A 17,130-nucleotide genomic window follows, 5' to 3' on the forward strand; every position below is an offset into this window, starting at 1 on the left:
AACTCCTTTGCTGCAAGTCTAGCAATCGGCCATGCCGATGTCCGAGAGATGCCAAAACATTTTTGGGTCTCCATGCTTTTGCACCCACATGCCAATGCATGATATATCATAGTAGCCCAACTTTGGATGCTACCCGTGGTATTAAGTACATGTGCCAATGTCCACGGTGAAAATATCAAAAGAATGAATTGTCATACTTTGCCCTTGCTAAACTAAGGCAACCTTTACTTGCCATGCTTGAAGTACGGGGAGACCTTATTAAGTACAGTAACCAACACGTCTTGCCTCCGTAACAATTGATGTTTGGATGGAGCCTTGCTCCGTTGTCCCAGTGATGTACAATTGTCGACCTTGTCGACCATTGGCCGATGTGTTTGAGCTTCCGTAATCTTGGAACCGGTTATTAAGATTGTCATAGGAGGCTTGCCCCATCCAAAATTCAAATTCCAAAGGTGAAAGATGGAGAAAGAGAGACTCTTGTTGGCGGCTTAAATGGTAAGCGACCATACCGAGCATCTGTATACTCTTGCTCAAAGCGAACAATAAGCCATGCCTTGCTAACAGTTCAAAGTAGCCATGATCATCCTGGAGGTGGATCTATTTCCTGCAAGATGAAAGCATGCATATCGCTAAAAAACTCATAATTAAAAAAATGGATCTCAAACCTTAAGATCATGTGTTGTTGATGTTCCTTGCTTGATGTCAAGTATAAGAGAAGCCATGCTTCGAGTGTATAACATGTGGACCTATCACCATTGTCTTGTAACCTTGCCAAACACCCATACAAGGGCAATGTCGATCTTCCGTGAGTAGAAACTGAAGCCTTGAAAAATCCCCCGTAGAGGTCGTGTCCTCATCAAGACTTGCATGTTCTTCGGTTGTACTTCTAAAAATTCTGCACCTTGGCCTTGCCGACTGCATTTATTCGACTTTCATACGAAGGTGCAAGCTTGCCAGCCCTTGGCTTAGAGGTCTCTGCCATGGGAGAAAGCTCTTATGGGAACCATACCATGCAGAGGTTGAGAGGGTTTTTTTAAAAATATATATAAAAAAATTAAAAAAACTATAACTGTTGCAGCAATGGTCAAGGCAGCTGCCTGCGCGCAAACGATGCAGGAGATGGAGCTCAAGCAGGGGCTCCTCTCAAGGCGGCTATGTGACAAAAACTGCCCCTTGGGCCATGGCGAAGCCAGCGCGATAGAGAGAGACCAATTTCGTGGAGGTCGGTTTCGACCGATTGTGGGTGTAAGGGCTCATGCCCGATGTAGTGCCGTGGCACGTATATAGTGTGAAATAAAAACATTCACCTCACTTTTCACACTTCTCGATGCATGGGAAGAAAAACAATAATGTACATATCGTGATATATGCTAAAGCGGCTACTGCAATCGCTATCATGCACATACCTATCTGGGGAGTCGTGGCCCTGGATGTCGCTCATTTGCGTGATTTTTCAAATGATAAGACGCCTAATTTTGGTTTGACGATGTACATAGGCCAAGTGTTTCATGGTGGCACACTCATCTCGCCTACAAAGATTGATGCGAACAAAAACTGCCAAAAATAGCAACTAACAGGCGCCGTTGCAGAATTGCATGGAAAGTGACCCAAAATGGTATATTGATGAAAAATGATGCTTATCTATTCTTTTTATGCTTATGCGAGTGATCACACAAATTTAGGGATTTTCCTGACTCCGTTTGGGATTTTTCGCATCAAAAATGACATTTTTTGGGTTAAAAATGAGCTGAAAATGGCCTAGTTTTGGTCCAAAGTGGCAAAATGGTCCAAAATTTGACACGTTAGCTCATAATTCCATGGGTAAGAGAGAGAAGGGGGCTTTTTACAGAAAAAACCTGCAATTTATCACTACTGTTCAATAGCTTCCATGGTTGCCCAATCTATGTGTGCTGCAGTCCCTCCTCTTCGCAATCTTGTATCTGAGCTTGTGAGGGAGTGAATTAGGGTTTCCCCTTATCAAAATGGTGTGTGAGCTTCAATTTAGAAGCTCTTAAATCTCTGCAAACTCAGCAAATGGTCGCCATGAAGGTGGAAGCTTGTGTATTCGTTTTAACTGTTTGATGCTACTATTATGTAATTGGGGGCGAGGCTACATGATACCACCAACGAGGTTTGGGTTTTGATTGAGAATTGTGCTTGTATGAGCATTGAGGTTTTATGGTTGAACATTTAGTGTTCCTAATTTCTCTTTTAAAGTAAAATTGGATGTGATTTGATGGTCCTTTCATCATAATCTCGACTACCAAAACAAGCACGTTCCAAGCACAATAGCAAAGAGGGTTTGTGACATTTTTGTCACGAACGCTCTTAGAGTTAAAACCATCTTTAGGAAGAGGGTTGGTGATTCTCCATAAACTCTTTTTCATAAAGTGTTTGTGACTCTCATCATGAACTCTCACAGCCATAGGTTCCGCACCTTCCCAGCTAGACTGCACACACCCCGACATTTTTGGTGAACCTGACACGAAGTTGCTGGGGTGGGAGTTTGTGAATTGATCTAGACACTTTGTTAGCCATGGATGAAAATCAAGAGACACCTGGGATGCACTGTGATCCTGTAGTCATGCAGATGTTTGAAGCATTTGCCATGTACATGCAGCAACAACAAGCAGCGAAAAGAAGCCAGATTTCAACCACAAATGCACTACAGTCCTTTGTGAAGAGAATTGACCAGTTTGATGGCAAGGACATCACAAAGTATCTACGAGATTATATGAAGGAAATGGAGTTGAACCAAGTGTGTGAGGAAGACATGGTTCGAAGTTTTGAGCTAGTTTGTGTCCCAGAGATTAGAGACCGTATTAGGGCAATTCAAAATGCTCATGGAAGAAATTGGGAGGAATTCAAGCTTGCTCTAAAAGAAGACTACTTTATGGAGTACTCTATAGAGCTTCTCAGAGAGTTTGAGCAAAGCTATGCTCAACTATCACAAACTGAACAAGCTTCCTTGGATAGGGAGAAGGTAGAACTTTTCCTACAAGCAGCGGGCAAAGAAATTGAAGAAAAGTTAGAGCTTCTCTTGGAAGACAAAGATGCAGAGCAAGGTTTGAAGACAAGGTGGAATGATGTACAAGATGTAGTGTCTGTTAAAGAATATGATGTTAAAGAATATGTCCATTGTTCTATGAGCGGCCGGACACAGACTATACTATGTTGTAAATATACTTTGGATAATAGTTCAATGTGAAGAAGAGGAGAGCAGCACGTTGAATGGCTGCTGCAGGGTAACGATTGTGTGTGTGTGTCTTGATGTGTGTTGGTGTGTGTGTGTAGTCTTCTTTTCTACCTTCTCCATCACCTGTGCACTCTACAAAGTGGTATCAGAGCTCAGTTTAAGGAGCTACAGTCAATACACAGATTTCCGCAGCTCTGGAAAACAGCAAAAAAGAGAGGTTTTTTGGTCATAACTCCCTCACCCGAACTCGGAATACAGTGATCCAGGAGTCCATCTTTATGTTTTTGAGTATTTTGGACGCATTTGCATACTCATATTTACCAAAATCTACAATTTTCTGTAGCAAACAGGCAGCTCACACAAGCATAGGAGATTTCCAGTTTTGCACTCGACAATAGATTTATAGGTTACAGGTGAAGAATTCAACATTTACACAGGTTTTGGAGAGCGACATAAAGCTTTTGCATCATGTCATTGTGTTGTCAAAGATTATATTTGGTTGTTGTGGGTCCGTTACGGACAACCGCCTATGTAAGGTTTTGGGAAGAAGTTGAGGCAATTATATTGTCAGATTGAGTACTTTGTGGTTATGTATGTATATGCGGTTAATGTATTTTGGAAAACTGCAGCCTTTGTGAGGGTCGAGTGAGGTTTTTTGAAGCCTTGCCATGGGAGCTTTGGTACCTTGGCAAGGTGGATTAGGTACTGGAGCGAACCCTCGACTGGCCCCGTGAAAGACCTCATATGTCGTTTACGACTATGGGAAGAAGGTGGATGTATGGATATGTGGTACATGACAGCGTATGGATTGCATTTGCATACAAGTCCATGTGGACATTGTTTTGGAGTATTTATGTATAGTATTGAGTCAGTCTGTGGCAAAGTGAGTTAGTGGATTTTCCCTTGGTAGTGAGAGATTTTCTGTCAGTGTTTATGAGCACTTTGATTGAGATTGTCACTTGAGATATTGTCCAAATACAAACGGAACTCTGCCGAAATTTTATCAAAATCCTTTGGAAGAAATTGAGAGAGTGAAGATGACAGAAAGTTCAACTCAAGTCACACAGATTGTTGGAGAGAAGCTGACCAGAGAGAACTACAGCATATGGTCTTACAGAATGGAGAAATTTATCATGGGCAAAGGTTTATGGGACTACATTACAGGTGAACAAGAGTGTCCTACGGTTGGCTTGGAACCAAATAGAGAGAATGTTGAAGCACATAAAACATGGCAAGCAGGAGTAGAAGCTTAAAAGAAGTGGATCGAGAATTCAAGGAAAGCGATGCATTGGATTTCACTATGCATTAGTGACTTCTTTATACCACATGTAAAGAAGGCTCAATCTCCAAAGGAAGCATGGACAGCTCCAATACAGAACCACGAAAAGTTCACTTGAAGCAAAGATTACATTGTGTATGGCGAGGAAATAGATCCATATCAGATTATGTGACAGAGATAAAGCAAATATAGGAAGATCTTGCGAGAATTAATGTTGAAGTTCCAGATGATGACTTAGTTTCAGTGATATTGAATGGTTTGGAACTGGAATACAAGTTAGTGGATACATCTATATCTGTTCGAGGACACATGCCTGATTTTGAAGAGTTAGTAAACCTTTGTTTGCAAGAAGAGGTGAAGTTAGGCAAGTCAGGTCCTTCTACATCAAATAACAATTCCAGAGATCAGGTTTTTTTCTCTAGAGGTCGTGGAAACAATAGAGGTGGACGAGGAAACTATGGTCGTGGAAACAATGCTGGAAGAAGTCAATGACAAAACCAACAAAGTCAAAGTTACAATGATTACAGCCAAAGAGGCAGGGGGAGAGCCCGACCTCGTGGACGTGGAGGTGGACAATTTGTACATCCTCAAAGAGATGGATATTGTAACAGATGTGGCATATATGGTCACTTTGAAAGAGAATGTTACACAAGGCTAAATCAAAATCGTGATCGTGGTGGAAGAGGCCGAGGTTATGGCAGACATGGAGGAAACTTTGTTGGATACAATCCTCATGATCAAAATATATATGACAATAGATCGAGTGGACATTTATTTCCTATGGAGCATGTTGTTGGAAGCATGGTGGAGCCACATCATACAGATGATTGGTATTTCGATAGTGGTGCCACAAATCATATGACATATCATGGTGAATGGTTTGACAGAAAAGAGAAGTTAGAAGAGGATGAGTTTGTCGCTATAGGTGATGATACTATGCATCGGATTACGCATGTTGGTTCAGTTCCATTGCTCGAAAAAGACGGGACATACAACACATTAGGAGATGTTCCATATGTGCCTTCAATCACAAATAATTTAGCATCAGTTGGACAAATGACAGATCAAGGGTTGCAAGTACGTTTTAATCGTTATGGCTGCTTCATAGAGGAGTTTCACAAAGGCAAACCAGACAAGATATTGGCACGTGGAAGAAAGAAAGGTCGCTTGTTCTCATTGGAAGCTGGAGATCCATGTTTACACAGCGGTATGTATGCAAACAAATCAACCACTCAAGATGATTGGGCAGAGTTATGGCATAAGAGGATTGGTCATGTCAATTTTAGAAGACTAAAGCATATGCAATCAAATCAAATTGTACATGGATTACCAAAGTTTGGCAGATTGAATTTTGATCATGTTTATGAAGCTTGTCAATTCAGAAAGCAATCTCGTTTACCATTTCCAAAGAGGGGGAGAATTAGCCAAAGTCCTTTGGAAATTGTTCATTCAGATATTTGAGGACCTTGTGATCATGCTACCACAAATGGTTGTCGATATTTTATCACATTCACGGATGATTACAGCAGAATGACATGGGTTTACTTTCTAAAGGCAAAGTCAGAGGAATTTGAGGTATTCTTGGAGTTCAAAGTTATGGTAATTGAGAAAGAGAATGGTTGTCAAATTAAATGCCTAGGTACAGATGGAGGGGGAGAGTACATGTCACACAGTTTTGATGATTACTTACGTGAACAAGAAATAAGAAGACATATTACTTGCAGATACACACCACAACAAAATGGAGTTGTTGAGAGAAAGAATAGAGTCATAGCAGAGATTGTAAGAGCCATGATGAATGAGATGAATATGCCATTAACATATTGGGCTGAAGCAGTTCATACAGCAATACACATTATGAATCGAACACCAGTAGCTGCCATTCATGAAATTTCACCTTATGAGAGACTTTATGGGATCAAGCCAACAGTTTCCTACATGAAAGTTTTTGGATGTGTTTGCTATGTTCATGTGCCAAATGAAGCAAGAAAGAAGATGGAGCCAAAGGCAGTGAAGTGTATATTCTTGGGCTACCCAGTTGAAAAGAAAGGTTACAAGTGCTATGATCCTACGACAAGACAAGTTTATGTCAGTAGAGATGTCAGATTTTGTGAGCATGAACCATGGTATAAACCAAAGCGAGTGATGATAGAAGATGAGTATGAAGAGCAAGAGAATGTGCGTCATGTTTTTTATAAGCCAGGACCATCAACAAGAACTATTTCCGGACCACATATGGCAGAGGAGAGTACAGGAAGTGTCAACCCATGGAGCGGTCATTTGTGAGATAAGAAGCAAGACGAGAAAGGCAAGAAGAAAGTGGTTGAGGAGAGTTCTGGAGATGAAAGCCTCGATGAAGAGAATGGTTCACCACATTTGAGGACAACTGGCAGTAAGCATGCTGAGAAATATGTACCCCCATATGCAAGAGTTGAAGAGAGGAGTGCACCACAGTTGAGAAGATCAGAGAGGGTGCGTTATCCAGTTGTGATAGATTGACATACAACGGTTACATGCGTACACATTATGCATACATGGTTTCACGTGTGCAACATAAAGAGCCTACATGTTTTCAAGAGGCAATTGGAAAATCAGAATGGGAGTCAGCTACGGATGATGAGATGGATGCTCTTGTGAAGAATGACACTTGGGATTTGGTTCGCTTGCCAAGTGGAAAGAAAGCAATTGGTTCAAAATGGGTATACAAAGTTAAGTGCAAGTCAGATGGTAGTGTGGAAAGATATAAAGCGAGGCTTGTTGCTAAATGTTATGCATAAACAAAAGGTCTTGATTATGATGAGACATTTAGTCCAGTTGCAAAGATGACAATAGCAAGATTGGTGATAGCAATGGCAAGTATGTTCGGTTGGAAGTTACGACAAATGGATGTCGATAATGCATTCTTGAATGGTGACTTGGAAGAAGAAGTTTATATGATACAGCCAGAGGGTTATCAACATCTAGAGTTTCCATATTATGTGTGTAAGTTGAAGAAAGCATTGTATGGTTTGAAGCAAGCATATAGAGCTTGGTGTGAAAAGATAACCAGATTCTTGAAGAAGATTGAATTTAAACAGTCTACTGCTGATCACTCATTGTTTTTGAAGCATGTTGATGGAAAGATCGTCGTTATTGTTATCTATGTTGATGACTTGATTCTCACTGGAAGTCATGATGAGCAAATTTTGCATGTCAAGAAGAGTTTGTTGAGAGAATTCAACATGAAGGACCTTGGTGAGTTGAGATATTTTTTGGGAATTGAAATTGTCGACACTTTATCAGGAATTTGGATGATACAAAGACAATACGCGTTGGATATGCTTGAGAAGTATGGAATGACAACGTGCAAACCGGTTGATACACCTCTTGATCAAAATGTGAAGTTGATTGATGATGGACATTACATTGAGGATGTCACTATGTATCGCAAGATGGTTGGAAGTCTTATTTACTTGACAGTAACAAGGACAGATTTGAGTTATGCAGTGGGTTTTGTGAGTCAATTCATGCAAAAGCCATGTAAAAGTCATCTTGATGCAGTGAGACGGATTATGAGATATGTGAAAGCCACTATTAGTTATACAATGTTTTATGAAAAGAATGGGAAGCTTTGTCTTTACAGTTACACAGATGCAGATTGGGCAGGAGGTTTTATGGATAGAAGATCTACAAGTGGTTATGTATTTTCCATTGGCAATGGTATGATAAGTTCGAGTAGGAGGAAGCAATCAACTATAGCATTATCAAGTACAGAAGCTGAATATCGTGGAGCAGCTTTGGCGGCATGTGAAGAGTCATGGTTGAGAATACTTATGGTAGACTTTGGTTTTGACAATCTTGACAGTGTCATTATATATTGTGGCAATATTAGCAGCATCATGTTGGCAAAGAATCAAGTTTACCATGCTCGCACCAAACACATTGAAGTACATTATCACTTCATTAGAGAAAAAGCTTTGGCAGGTGAGATTGATTTGGTGTATGTGAAGACAAATGATCAAGTTGCGGCGGATATATTTACAAAAGCTCTTGGAAAGGAGAAGTTTTGCTACTTTCGTGAAGCATTAGGAATCCATCATATGAAAGCTAATTCTGAGCTTGAGGGGGAGTGTTAAAGAATATGATGTTAAAGAATATGTCTGTTGTGCTATGAGCGACCGGACACTGACTATACTATGTTGTAAATATACTTTGGATAATAGTTCAATGTGAAGAAGAGGAGAGCAGCACATTGAATGGCTGCTGCAGGGTAACGATTGTGTGTGTGTGTGTGTGGATGTGTGTGTGTGTAGTCTTCTTTTCTACCTTCTCCATCACCTGTGCACTCTACAGTCTCCCTGTTGGCAAAAAGACAACACAGAAGAGACAAGATGGTGGTGAAAAATGGTGCTCCAATTCCTGCTATTACTGAGAAGCAGCCAAAACCTGCTATTGTAGCTTGTAAGGATGATGGGTCTATTCTTGAAGAACTTGTGAAGGGCATACACAAGCTGAAATTAAAGCCAACAAGGCTTGAAGAAAAGGGGCAAACATCTGGAGAGTCATCAAGTCAAAGACCTCAAAACAGAGAGGGATTTGTAAATAGGTGCATCTGGTGTGACAACCCAGACCATCCAAGAAGGGACTATGAAAGCTTCAAAGATGCCTTGGGTAAATATCTTGTCTTCTTCAAAGAAGGGAAGATACATCTTAGTGAAATAGGGAAGCCCTTGGCGACAAACTTTGGCAGAGGAGGGATGAAAAAACTAGTTGAGGACATGGAAACCATTCATGCTATCTCAATGGTTAAAGCAGCAGCATTTGGCTTAAAGGCTGGTCAAGTCATGCTGAAGACGTGAGTGAGGATGGTGAAGATGTCTGGTCATCTGCGATGGAGTTAGATATGAAGGGAAATTTGACTAAAAAAGTCTTACATGAAGCAAGAGATTGTATCCGTCTTGAGATTGGGTAGAATGAACCTGTAGATGCCTTGGCAGTGCATGCCTACATTGCAAAGTGTCGAGGAAACAAGGCACTTGTTGAAGAAAAACGCAGGATAGAAAATGGGGATGAAGGCCCCTCAAAGAGGGCTACTAGAGGTGGAGGGAGAAAGGATCCGAGTCCCTCTCAAGAGCCCATGGCAAGGGAGCCTCCATCACAAGAAGTACCAATGGGAGACGCTGCACCAAAGGAGAAGCAAGATAAAGAAAAGAGCAAGGAAAAAAGCCCATTATACAAGCTACAATCAGATATTGAAGGTGCCACAGATTTAAAGAAAGTTTTAGAGGAAAGGATCTTAAATAGCAAGGTGGAGTTTACATTGGGAGAAGTCCTTGGCATTGCAAAAAGAGAGTTCCACGAGGAAATCATTGATATCATAAGAAGGAAGCGACAAGCTTTAATGGAGTCTATCCAATCAGAGGCTGAAGAGAGTGCTTCAAAGACACATGTGATACAAGTACAACAAACATATGAAGAAGAGAATTTTGTAAGCTGCTATCAATCTTCGGGCGGCAGAAATAGGTATGTTAAATCTGAAGATGAAGATGAAGACGAAGCCACTCATAAGAGCCACTATTCTAGAAACCATTGGGCAAGGGCTACAACAGAAACCTTGGTTAAGGTGGAAGATCTTGAGGAGACTTATGTGGCCTTGATAGACCATGGTTCGGAGATTAACCTCATGTCCAAGAGTCTCTATATGAAGGGAAAGTGGCCAATTGATACTGACCATGGGTGGATGATTAGGGCTGCAAACAACTCATCCGGAAATCTCTATGGTTCTTGTCCAAATGTTAATGTAACCATTGGGGATGTGAAAGGTGAGCAAAATTTCTTTGTTCAAGAGATGTCAAGCTATCATCTAATCCTTGGACAACCATACATCACCGCAGTGTGAATGGAGACAAAAGTGTTGGATGATGGATCTACCTATGCCAGGGTCAAAAGCAAAGATGGAAAACGAGCTGTTCAATTCTTGATAATTTGCGTTGACCATGAGCGAAATCGTGATAGCTTAAGGGACCATTCTCTTCCAAAACCAAGCAAGGAGTTTCGAGATCAAAGGGAGATGAGGGGTTTTGCCCGAGTACCATTGTAAAGTGGGAGTGCAGTGGTACAGAAAGAAAAGGTTCTCACTTGATCCGAAGGGAGACGAAGCTTTTTCTAAAGGTACCCTAGTAGCAAAGGATGGATCAGTATCTTTCACAATGCTTGGAGATTTAAAGAAAGGACAAAAACAATATGTAAATAGAGTACAGAGAAAATACAAAAACCATAATTTGCTAGATGAAGACGAGAACATTTCAGGTGTTTTTGAGGAGGTTTATTTTGTAGATACTATGGGTGATCTCAATGCTATAACAAGTTCTAGTTTTCAACAAGGAAATGACCTTGTAAAAGTAGCTTCTATGGACATGTATAGAATCGTTGAGTCTTTCAAAGATGAGGAGTTCTTCAATGTGCAAAAATATCTAGAAGTGCGAGTGGAGACGAAGTACAAAACTATAGCAACGAAGGTGAAACTAGTGGCATTGCCTTTGCCTACATATTGCAAGGAAATGATGGATCATGCTTCTTTGCAACCTAGTCTCCGAGATCCAAAAAGAATTGGACACAAGTTTACGCAAGAGTCATTGAAGATGTTAAAAGTTGGAGGCAATGACTCCTTGACAGATATTGAAAGAAAATGCTTTGAACAGACACTCTCTAAACATGGAAAAGATTTTGCATTTGAGCCGCATGAGATAGGGTGTGTGGATTTATATATAGTCGAACCAATGGTAATATTCACTATATCTCATGTGCCTTAGAATCTACGAACAATTCTAGTGCCAAAAGCACTCTTGCCAAAGCTTATAGATTTACTCAATGAAAAGATAAAGATAGGGATTTTGGAGCCTTCATGTGCCCCCTACTCAAGCAGATGGTTCACAGTACCAAAGAAAAATGGAGCTCTACGCTTCATTCAAGACATGCAGCCTGTCAACAAAGTCACAATTAGGAATATGGGTACATGGCCAATTGTAGATGAGTTGCAGAAGCATTTGCAGGAAGGGCAATATATTCTATGGGGGATTTGTACTCAGGGTATGATCAGTTCCAACTAGCAATGGAAAGCAGGGACTTGACTACCATGAGAACACCCTTGGGTTTGGTAAGGATGTGCACCTTACCGTAGGGAGCAACCAACTCGGTTGCGCACATGATGAACGGTATGAACAAAGTCCTTCGTGACTTCATACCTCAAATTACAATGCCTTTTCTTGATGACGTTCCAATCAAAGGATGCGACTTAGCTAAAAACGATGAGGCTCTAGATTCAAGGGGGTGCGGTAAATATGTAGCAAACCACATCAATGATTGTTGTGATAGAATTTTAACAAGGCTGGAAGAAGTGAACCTTACATTATCTGGGCAAAAGTCAGTGTTTGGGGTTGCATAAATATTGATAGTGGGACATCGTTGTAATCCTCATGGCCGCCGACCTTGTCCAACTAAAGTGGATGCAATATAGAGGATGAAGGAAGTATGCGTAAATATCACAGAGGTGAGAAGGTTTCTAGGTGCATGTGTCTTCTATCTCATATGGATTCCACATTATGCACATGTTGCAGATCCTCTTTATAATTGCTAAGGAAGAATCAAAGGTTTCAATGGAATGATGTACATGTAAAAGCTATGAGGAAGTTGAAGCAATTGTTGCTGTCTTCACCAACTTTGAGGAAGATTGACTATGAGTATGGAAGACCAGTGATTGTGACAATGGACACTAGTCCAACGGGAATTGGATGGGCAGTAGGAAAAGAAGATGAAGAGAAACACAGGTATGTGGTGAGGTTTGGGGCCAAGGTTCTAAGCTCTCTCCAAAGAGCATATCCACAGGTAAAAAGTGAGTTATGGGGGGTGGTTACAACATTAAAGTGTGACAAAGAGTACTTCATTGGAGCATCTGTAGTTGTGGATACTAATTGCTTACCACTTCTAGGGATGATTGCAAGCTGCTCTACTCCTGATATTGCTGTGCTTAGGTGGATTGCTTATATAAAGTCCTTGAACCTAGAATTGAATCACATTGCAGGAAAAGATAATGCAATGGCAGATATGCTTTCAAGGGGAAGGTATGAAGATGAGGATGATATGATTGATGAGGAAGAAGATGTGGGCACAAAATTCTACACAATTTCTCATGAAAAGTGTGATGATATATGCATTGTATCTTCACTTGAATCCTTTTCAGAGGAGTTCTATGAGGGTGAATGGTTGCTCATAGGTCGCTACCTGAGTACTTTACAAAAGCAAGATGATTGGAGTGACTCAGAATTCAAAAGGATCAGAAAGAAAGCATATGGATTCTTCTTGAGGGATGGTTACTTATGGAAACATCCTAAAAGAAGAGATGGGACTCCATTACGAGTAGTATGTGATAAGCCTACTCAGCTCAAAGTTATCAAAGAGCTTCATGAAAGCCTATATGCTGGACATCGAGGTGAATGGGCTACTTTTTTCAAAGTGAAAGAGAGATATTGGTGGAAAGGAATGTATAAGGATGTAGCGGATTTTGTAGAGTCTTGTGTCACATGCCAAATGTATTCCAATGTACGTCATCGTGATGGATTGCATCCTACATACCCATTAGCCATGCACTATAAATGGGTTGTTGATCTAGTCACAATGCCTTTAGGACTTTGGAAAATGAGATACTTGGTACTTGCACGAGAAGACTTGACAAACCAAGTGGAAGGGCGTGCATTGAGGACAAAAACTACAGAAGCTGTTTGTAAATTTTTGCTTGAAGATGTAATTTGCCGCTATGGTTGTGTGGGAAAGATAGTTGCTGATAGAGGTGAGTTAGAGGCAGATGAAGCAAGGGATTTCTTTATAAGAATTGGTATAAAGCTAGCCCTGACTTGTGCTTATAATCCAGAGCGAAATGGGAAAAGTGAAAGAGGAAATCCTCCTATTGTCAAATCTTTGGCTAAGGCATGCAAAGGTAGAATGCGTGAGTGGCCAAGGTTGCTACCAGGAAAATTTTGAACTCATTTTTGGGCCTTTTAAGAGTGCCACATCATCAAAGTTGTACAAAAGAAAGCAACCCGGTGGACCCCTCTAAATATTGCTTAGAACCCCATGATATGACCTATCATTGGAAAGTTCTTGAAAAATGGATTCTAAAGAGCCAAGGTCCAAAAAGTTTGGATGACTTCTGTGAAATTTATGCCATTTTTTTTCAATCAGCCAGGTTTTTTTACCGTTACGGTAATCTAAAATCACCTTTTTCTAGATCTACATGAAGGCAATGTCCGATACATGCATGCTATATATCAATAGATAGCATTTGAAGAGTAGATTCTAAATATCCAACCTCCGACAAGTTTGGATCTTATTTGCAAAAAATTTACCGATCCCCACTTTTTGAAAGCTATGCCACATCAACAATTCTTACAAGGCCCATTTTTGAGTCCAAACTTTTCCTAATGGTGACTGGCTAGATGCCTACCGATTTGATGTATGGTTAGAAGCCAGTCATGCCAATTGAGGATGTAGTTCTTACTTGGAACATGTTACCTTGGGAAGATGGTGTAAGTAGGGAAAATCTACTTGCTTTGCGCATAAGGCAATTGGAAAGAAGACATGAAGACATAGACATTGCTAAAGCTCGATTGAAGGATGCAAGACTAAAGAATAAAGATAGGTTTGATAAAAGACATAGGTTTCGACCAAACCTATTGAAGAGGGTGATTGGGTCCTAATGTATGACAGTAGCCTTGACAACCAACACAACACACAAAGAAAACTTGCAAAAAGGTGATGTGGCCCCTATGTTGTCAAACATCACTACAAGAGGTTGTGTGCTCTTGTGACGCTGTTAGCGACGGAAATACACTGGGTTTTTATAACCCCCGGCGTCGCTAAAACCGTCGCTAATAGCGTCGCTACGAGAGCGTCGCTATATGCGTCACTATAACCGTCGCTATATAGCGACGGTCATAGCGACAGTTATAGCGACGTTTACACAGAAGTCTATAGCGACGCTACAGAGCCATAAATAGCGACGGTTATAGCGACGCCCGAGAGAATTTTTTTTTTGGTGACAGGATATTGAATGCCCTGCCACCCATCAACCATATTGTACTTGATTCACTTTTTAAAAAAAGTGCAAGGGTAGATAATAGACCCAAAATAGTCACCCACAAGACGCATTGTTTGCAAAATTGACAAGCGTAAAATTGACAATTGTACACATCATAGGCAAAATGAATTGATTGGCAAATATAATAATGACAATTGTACAACATCATAGGCATAAAGAATTGATTGGCAAAATGAACTGCGGTGACAAATGTAATAATATACATGGTTCAAAAAGACGTATAAAATCCGTCTCATGATACATAAGCTATGAGAAACCCTAAACTAATGCTATCTAGCTACGGCTAAACTGACGTTGTCTAGTCAGACGTCTCATCGCGTCCAAGCGGCGTATCTGTCGGATTCTGCAAAAAAAGACAATAAGACAGCTTTCAGTAAGTATAAACATATAACGACATTTATAAAACAATACAAAAAAAAGAAAAGAGTAAACCCTAATACTAACCATGCCGCCGCGAGAACTGAGAATGTCCATCAGGGTGTTTAAGCCCTTCCTGCCTGCGTACTCGCGCTCGTACGGTGTGGGATCACGTCCTGTCATCGACCACTGTCAAAACATACAAAGAATTCATTATGTTAGAATTAAAAAACTCATAAACCCTAAACTATCGAACATAAAGAGCAATGCAAAAACACTTACAAAATCGGTCTCAAATGATGCCCATCCACCGCTCCCCAAGTGGTGCGAGCTCCCTGCCTCTACTCGCGCTCTGGCTGCATCCTTTTGTTGCTTCCACTTGTCGGGATTCTCGCGCGCTGCTTTCTTCGCATTCTTCCAATCTTCTTTGGCCAGCCAATCTGGCCTATTCCACCCATGCTTGATTACTTTTTGCACTTCGGAACGCTTGTGTTTGCAGTATTCGCGCATTCGAATCTTCATCAGGTCTTCATTGAAGCGCTGATCCCGTGTTGGAACGGGAAACTCATCATGAAGTATGCTGATGACTCTGTTTTTTAAATCACTTGGTACTTCACTCCATTTGTTTAGCATGTAGTGTCTAAACAGCTGAGAGCAAAGACCACGCATGCGCGAGATCACCTTCTTGCCGTCATCATCCATGATGATGCCGCCGCTGAAGTCGACGGAGTAAGGCAAGCCCTCTGGTCGGTGACGCGTGAACCTGGGTGTCCCGGCAGGGGTCTCTAGCGGCGTGTCGATGGGGGTATGGACGTCAGATGTCTCCACCGGCGTCTGGGCCCCGAAGCGAGGAGTGTCGAGTGGGGTGGCCCCTGGCGGAGTAGGTAGAGGTGTGTAGCTGCTAGGAACAGTCAGCCGTGCAAAACCTGGCGTAGATGGCGATGTTGTGGCTGGTGTGGGGGCGGGCAAAGAAGGGGACGGTAAAGAGCCTCGTCGAACACGAGGCGGTGTGGAGGCATCGGTGGCAGAATCCCCACAACAACCGCCACCGCCACCACTAGAGCGCCGGTGTCTAGATGAGTGTGAAGCTCGTCTCGTCGACGCCGAAGCTTCGGAGCGCGTCGAATGCTCCGAAATAGAGGGAGATGCGGATGGAGTAGGAACGCGCGATGATGCGCCAGAGCGATGACGCTCCACGTACCACTGTCTCTGCTGCGGTGACAAAGAAGAAAGAAACTCCTCATCATCCATACCTGCATTAAACACACAAATATTTAAACTTAATATTGAATGAATAGAGTAGACAATGACGCAAAGATCATTAAATACAATGACGTAATGACGCATATAAATACAATGACGCAATGAATTGAGTGATAGAAGAGGCAAGTCGAAAACTCAGAATTTTCAATCAAAAGATGTGAGCGCGAGTAGAAAAGAGCGTTATACACCATGGAAGGTACTTAGAGAGCCAGAGCTTTTACAACACGGAGCAAAATTGTTCAAATACAATATTTGTGGCTTTAAGAGATCTCTCTCTCATCCTCGCATAACTCAGCATAACTTCCTATATCTATATAGAGCTCTCCGTTTAAACACATATCCTCTGTTTCATTTTGTAGCTCCTCTGCATGCACCCCATATAGAGTAGTAGCATCTTGATGCTCGTCTGGAACCACCGCAGCGGCTTCTGATTGAGCATCTTCTCTGATCTCCTCCATTGATGCCGTTGTGATTGGCACATGGTAGCCTTCATATGTCCTTGCACTACGAGGGGCTACCTCTATGACGTACCACCAGTTTGATGTAGACTTTGTAGGATGAAATATTACCTGCCAGAGCCACATAACTTACATGAGAGCTTTCAAGCACATAACTTGTAAAAGGGGGATGTTAACTATTTACATACTTACTTGTTCACAATGCTCGGGTAGTACGAAAGTGTCTCTTAGGTCAGTCCATTTCTTAGTAGAATCCACCTCAAGAAAACCAGACTCTCCTCTACGCACAGTAGCGTTGCGACCCTCCATGATTATCTTGAACCATTGCATGTCGAATAAGTCGACAAAAAATCCTCTGTAATCGATCCTCAAAATCTCTTGCAGCGTGCTGAAGTAAGTGAGTTCTGCCACCACAGGATCTGCATCAGAGGAACGTCGTTGACTA

General features: G+C 41.5%; 1 protein-coding gene across 1 annotated transcript; it reads right to left on the bottom strand.

Annotated features, from left to right (window-relative positions):
* Positions 1-580: 580 nt before the first annotated feature.
* Positions 581-15,474, bottom strand: LOC147420092 (uncharacterized). Its single transcript, XM_086504487.1, has 3 exons — positions 15,247-15,474; positions 15,052-15,153; positions 581-604 (listed from the first exon to the last, which is right to left on the bottom strand). The coding sequence occupies exons 1-3, from the start codon at positions 15,472-15,474 to the stop codon at positions 581-583; spliced, it is 354 nt and encodes a 117-aa protein (XP_086360613.1).
* Positions 15,475-17,130: the final 1,656 nt, after the last annotated feature.

The sequence above is a fragment of the Adiantum capillus-veneris genome, chromosome 28, assembly GCF_014529385.1.
Source record: "Adiantum capillus-veneris isolate H3 chromosome 28, ASM1452938v2, whole genome shotgun sequence".
Lineage (NCBI taxonomy): Eukaryota > Viridiplantae > Streptophyta > Polypodiopsida > Polypodiales > Pteridaceae > Adiantum > Adiantum capillus-veneris.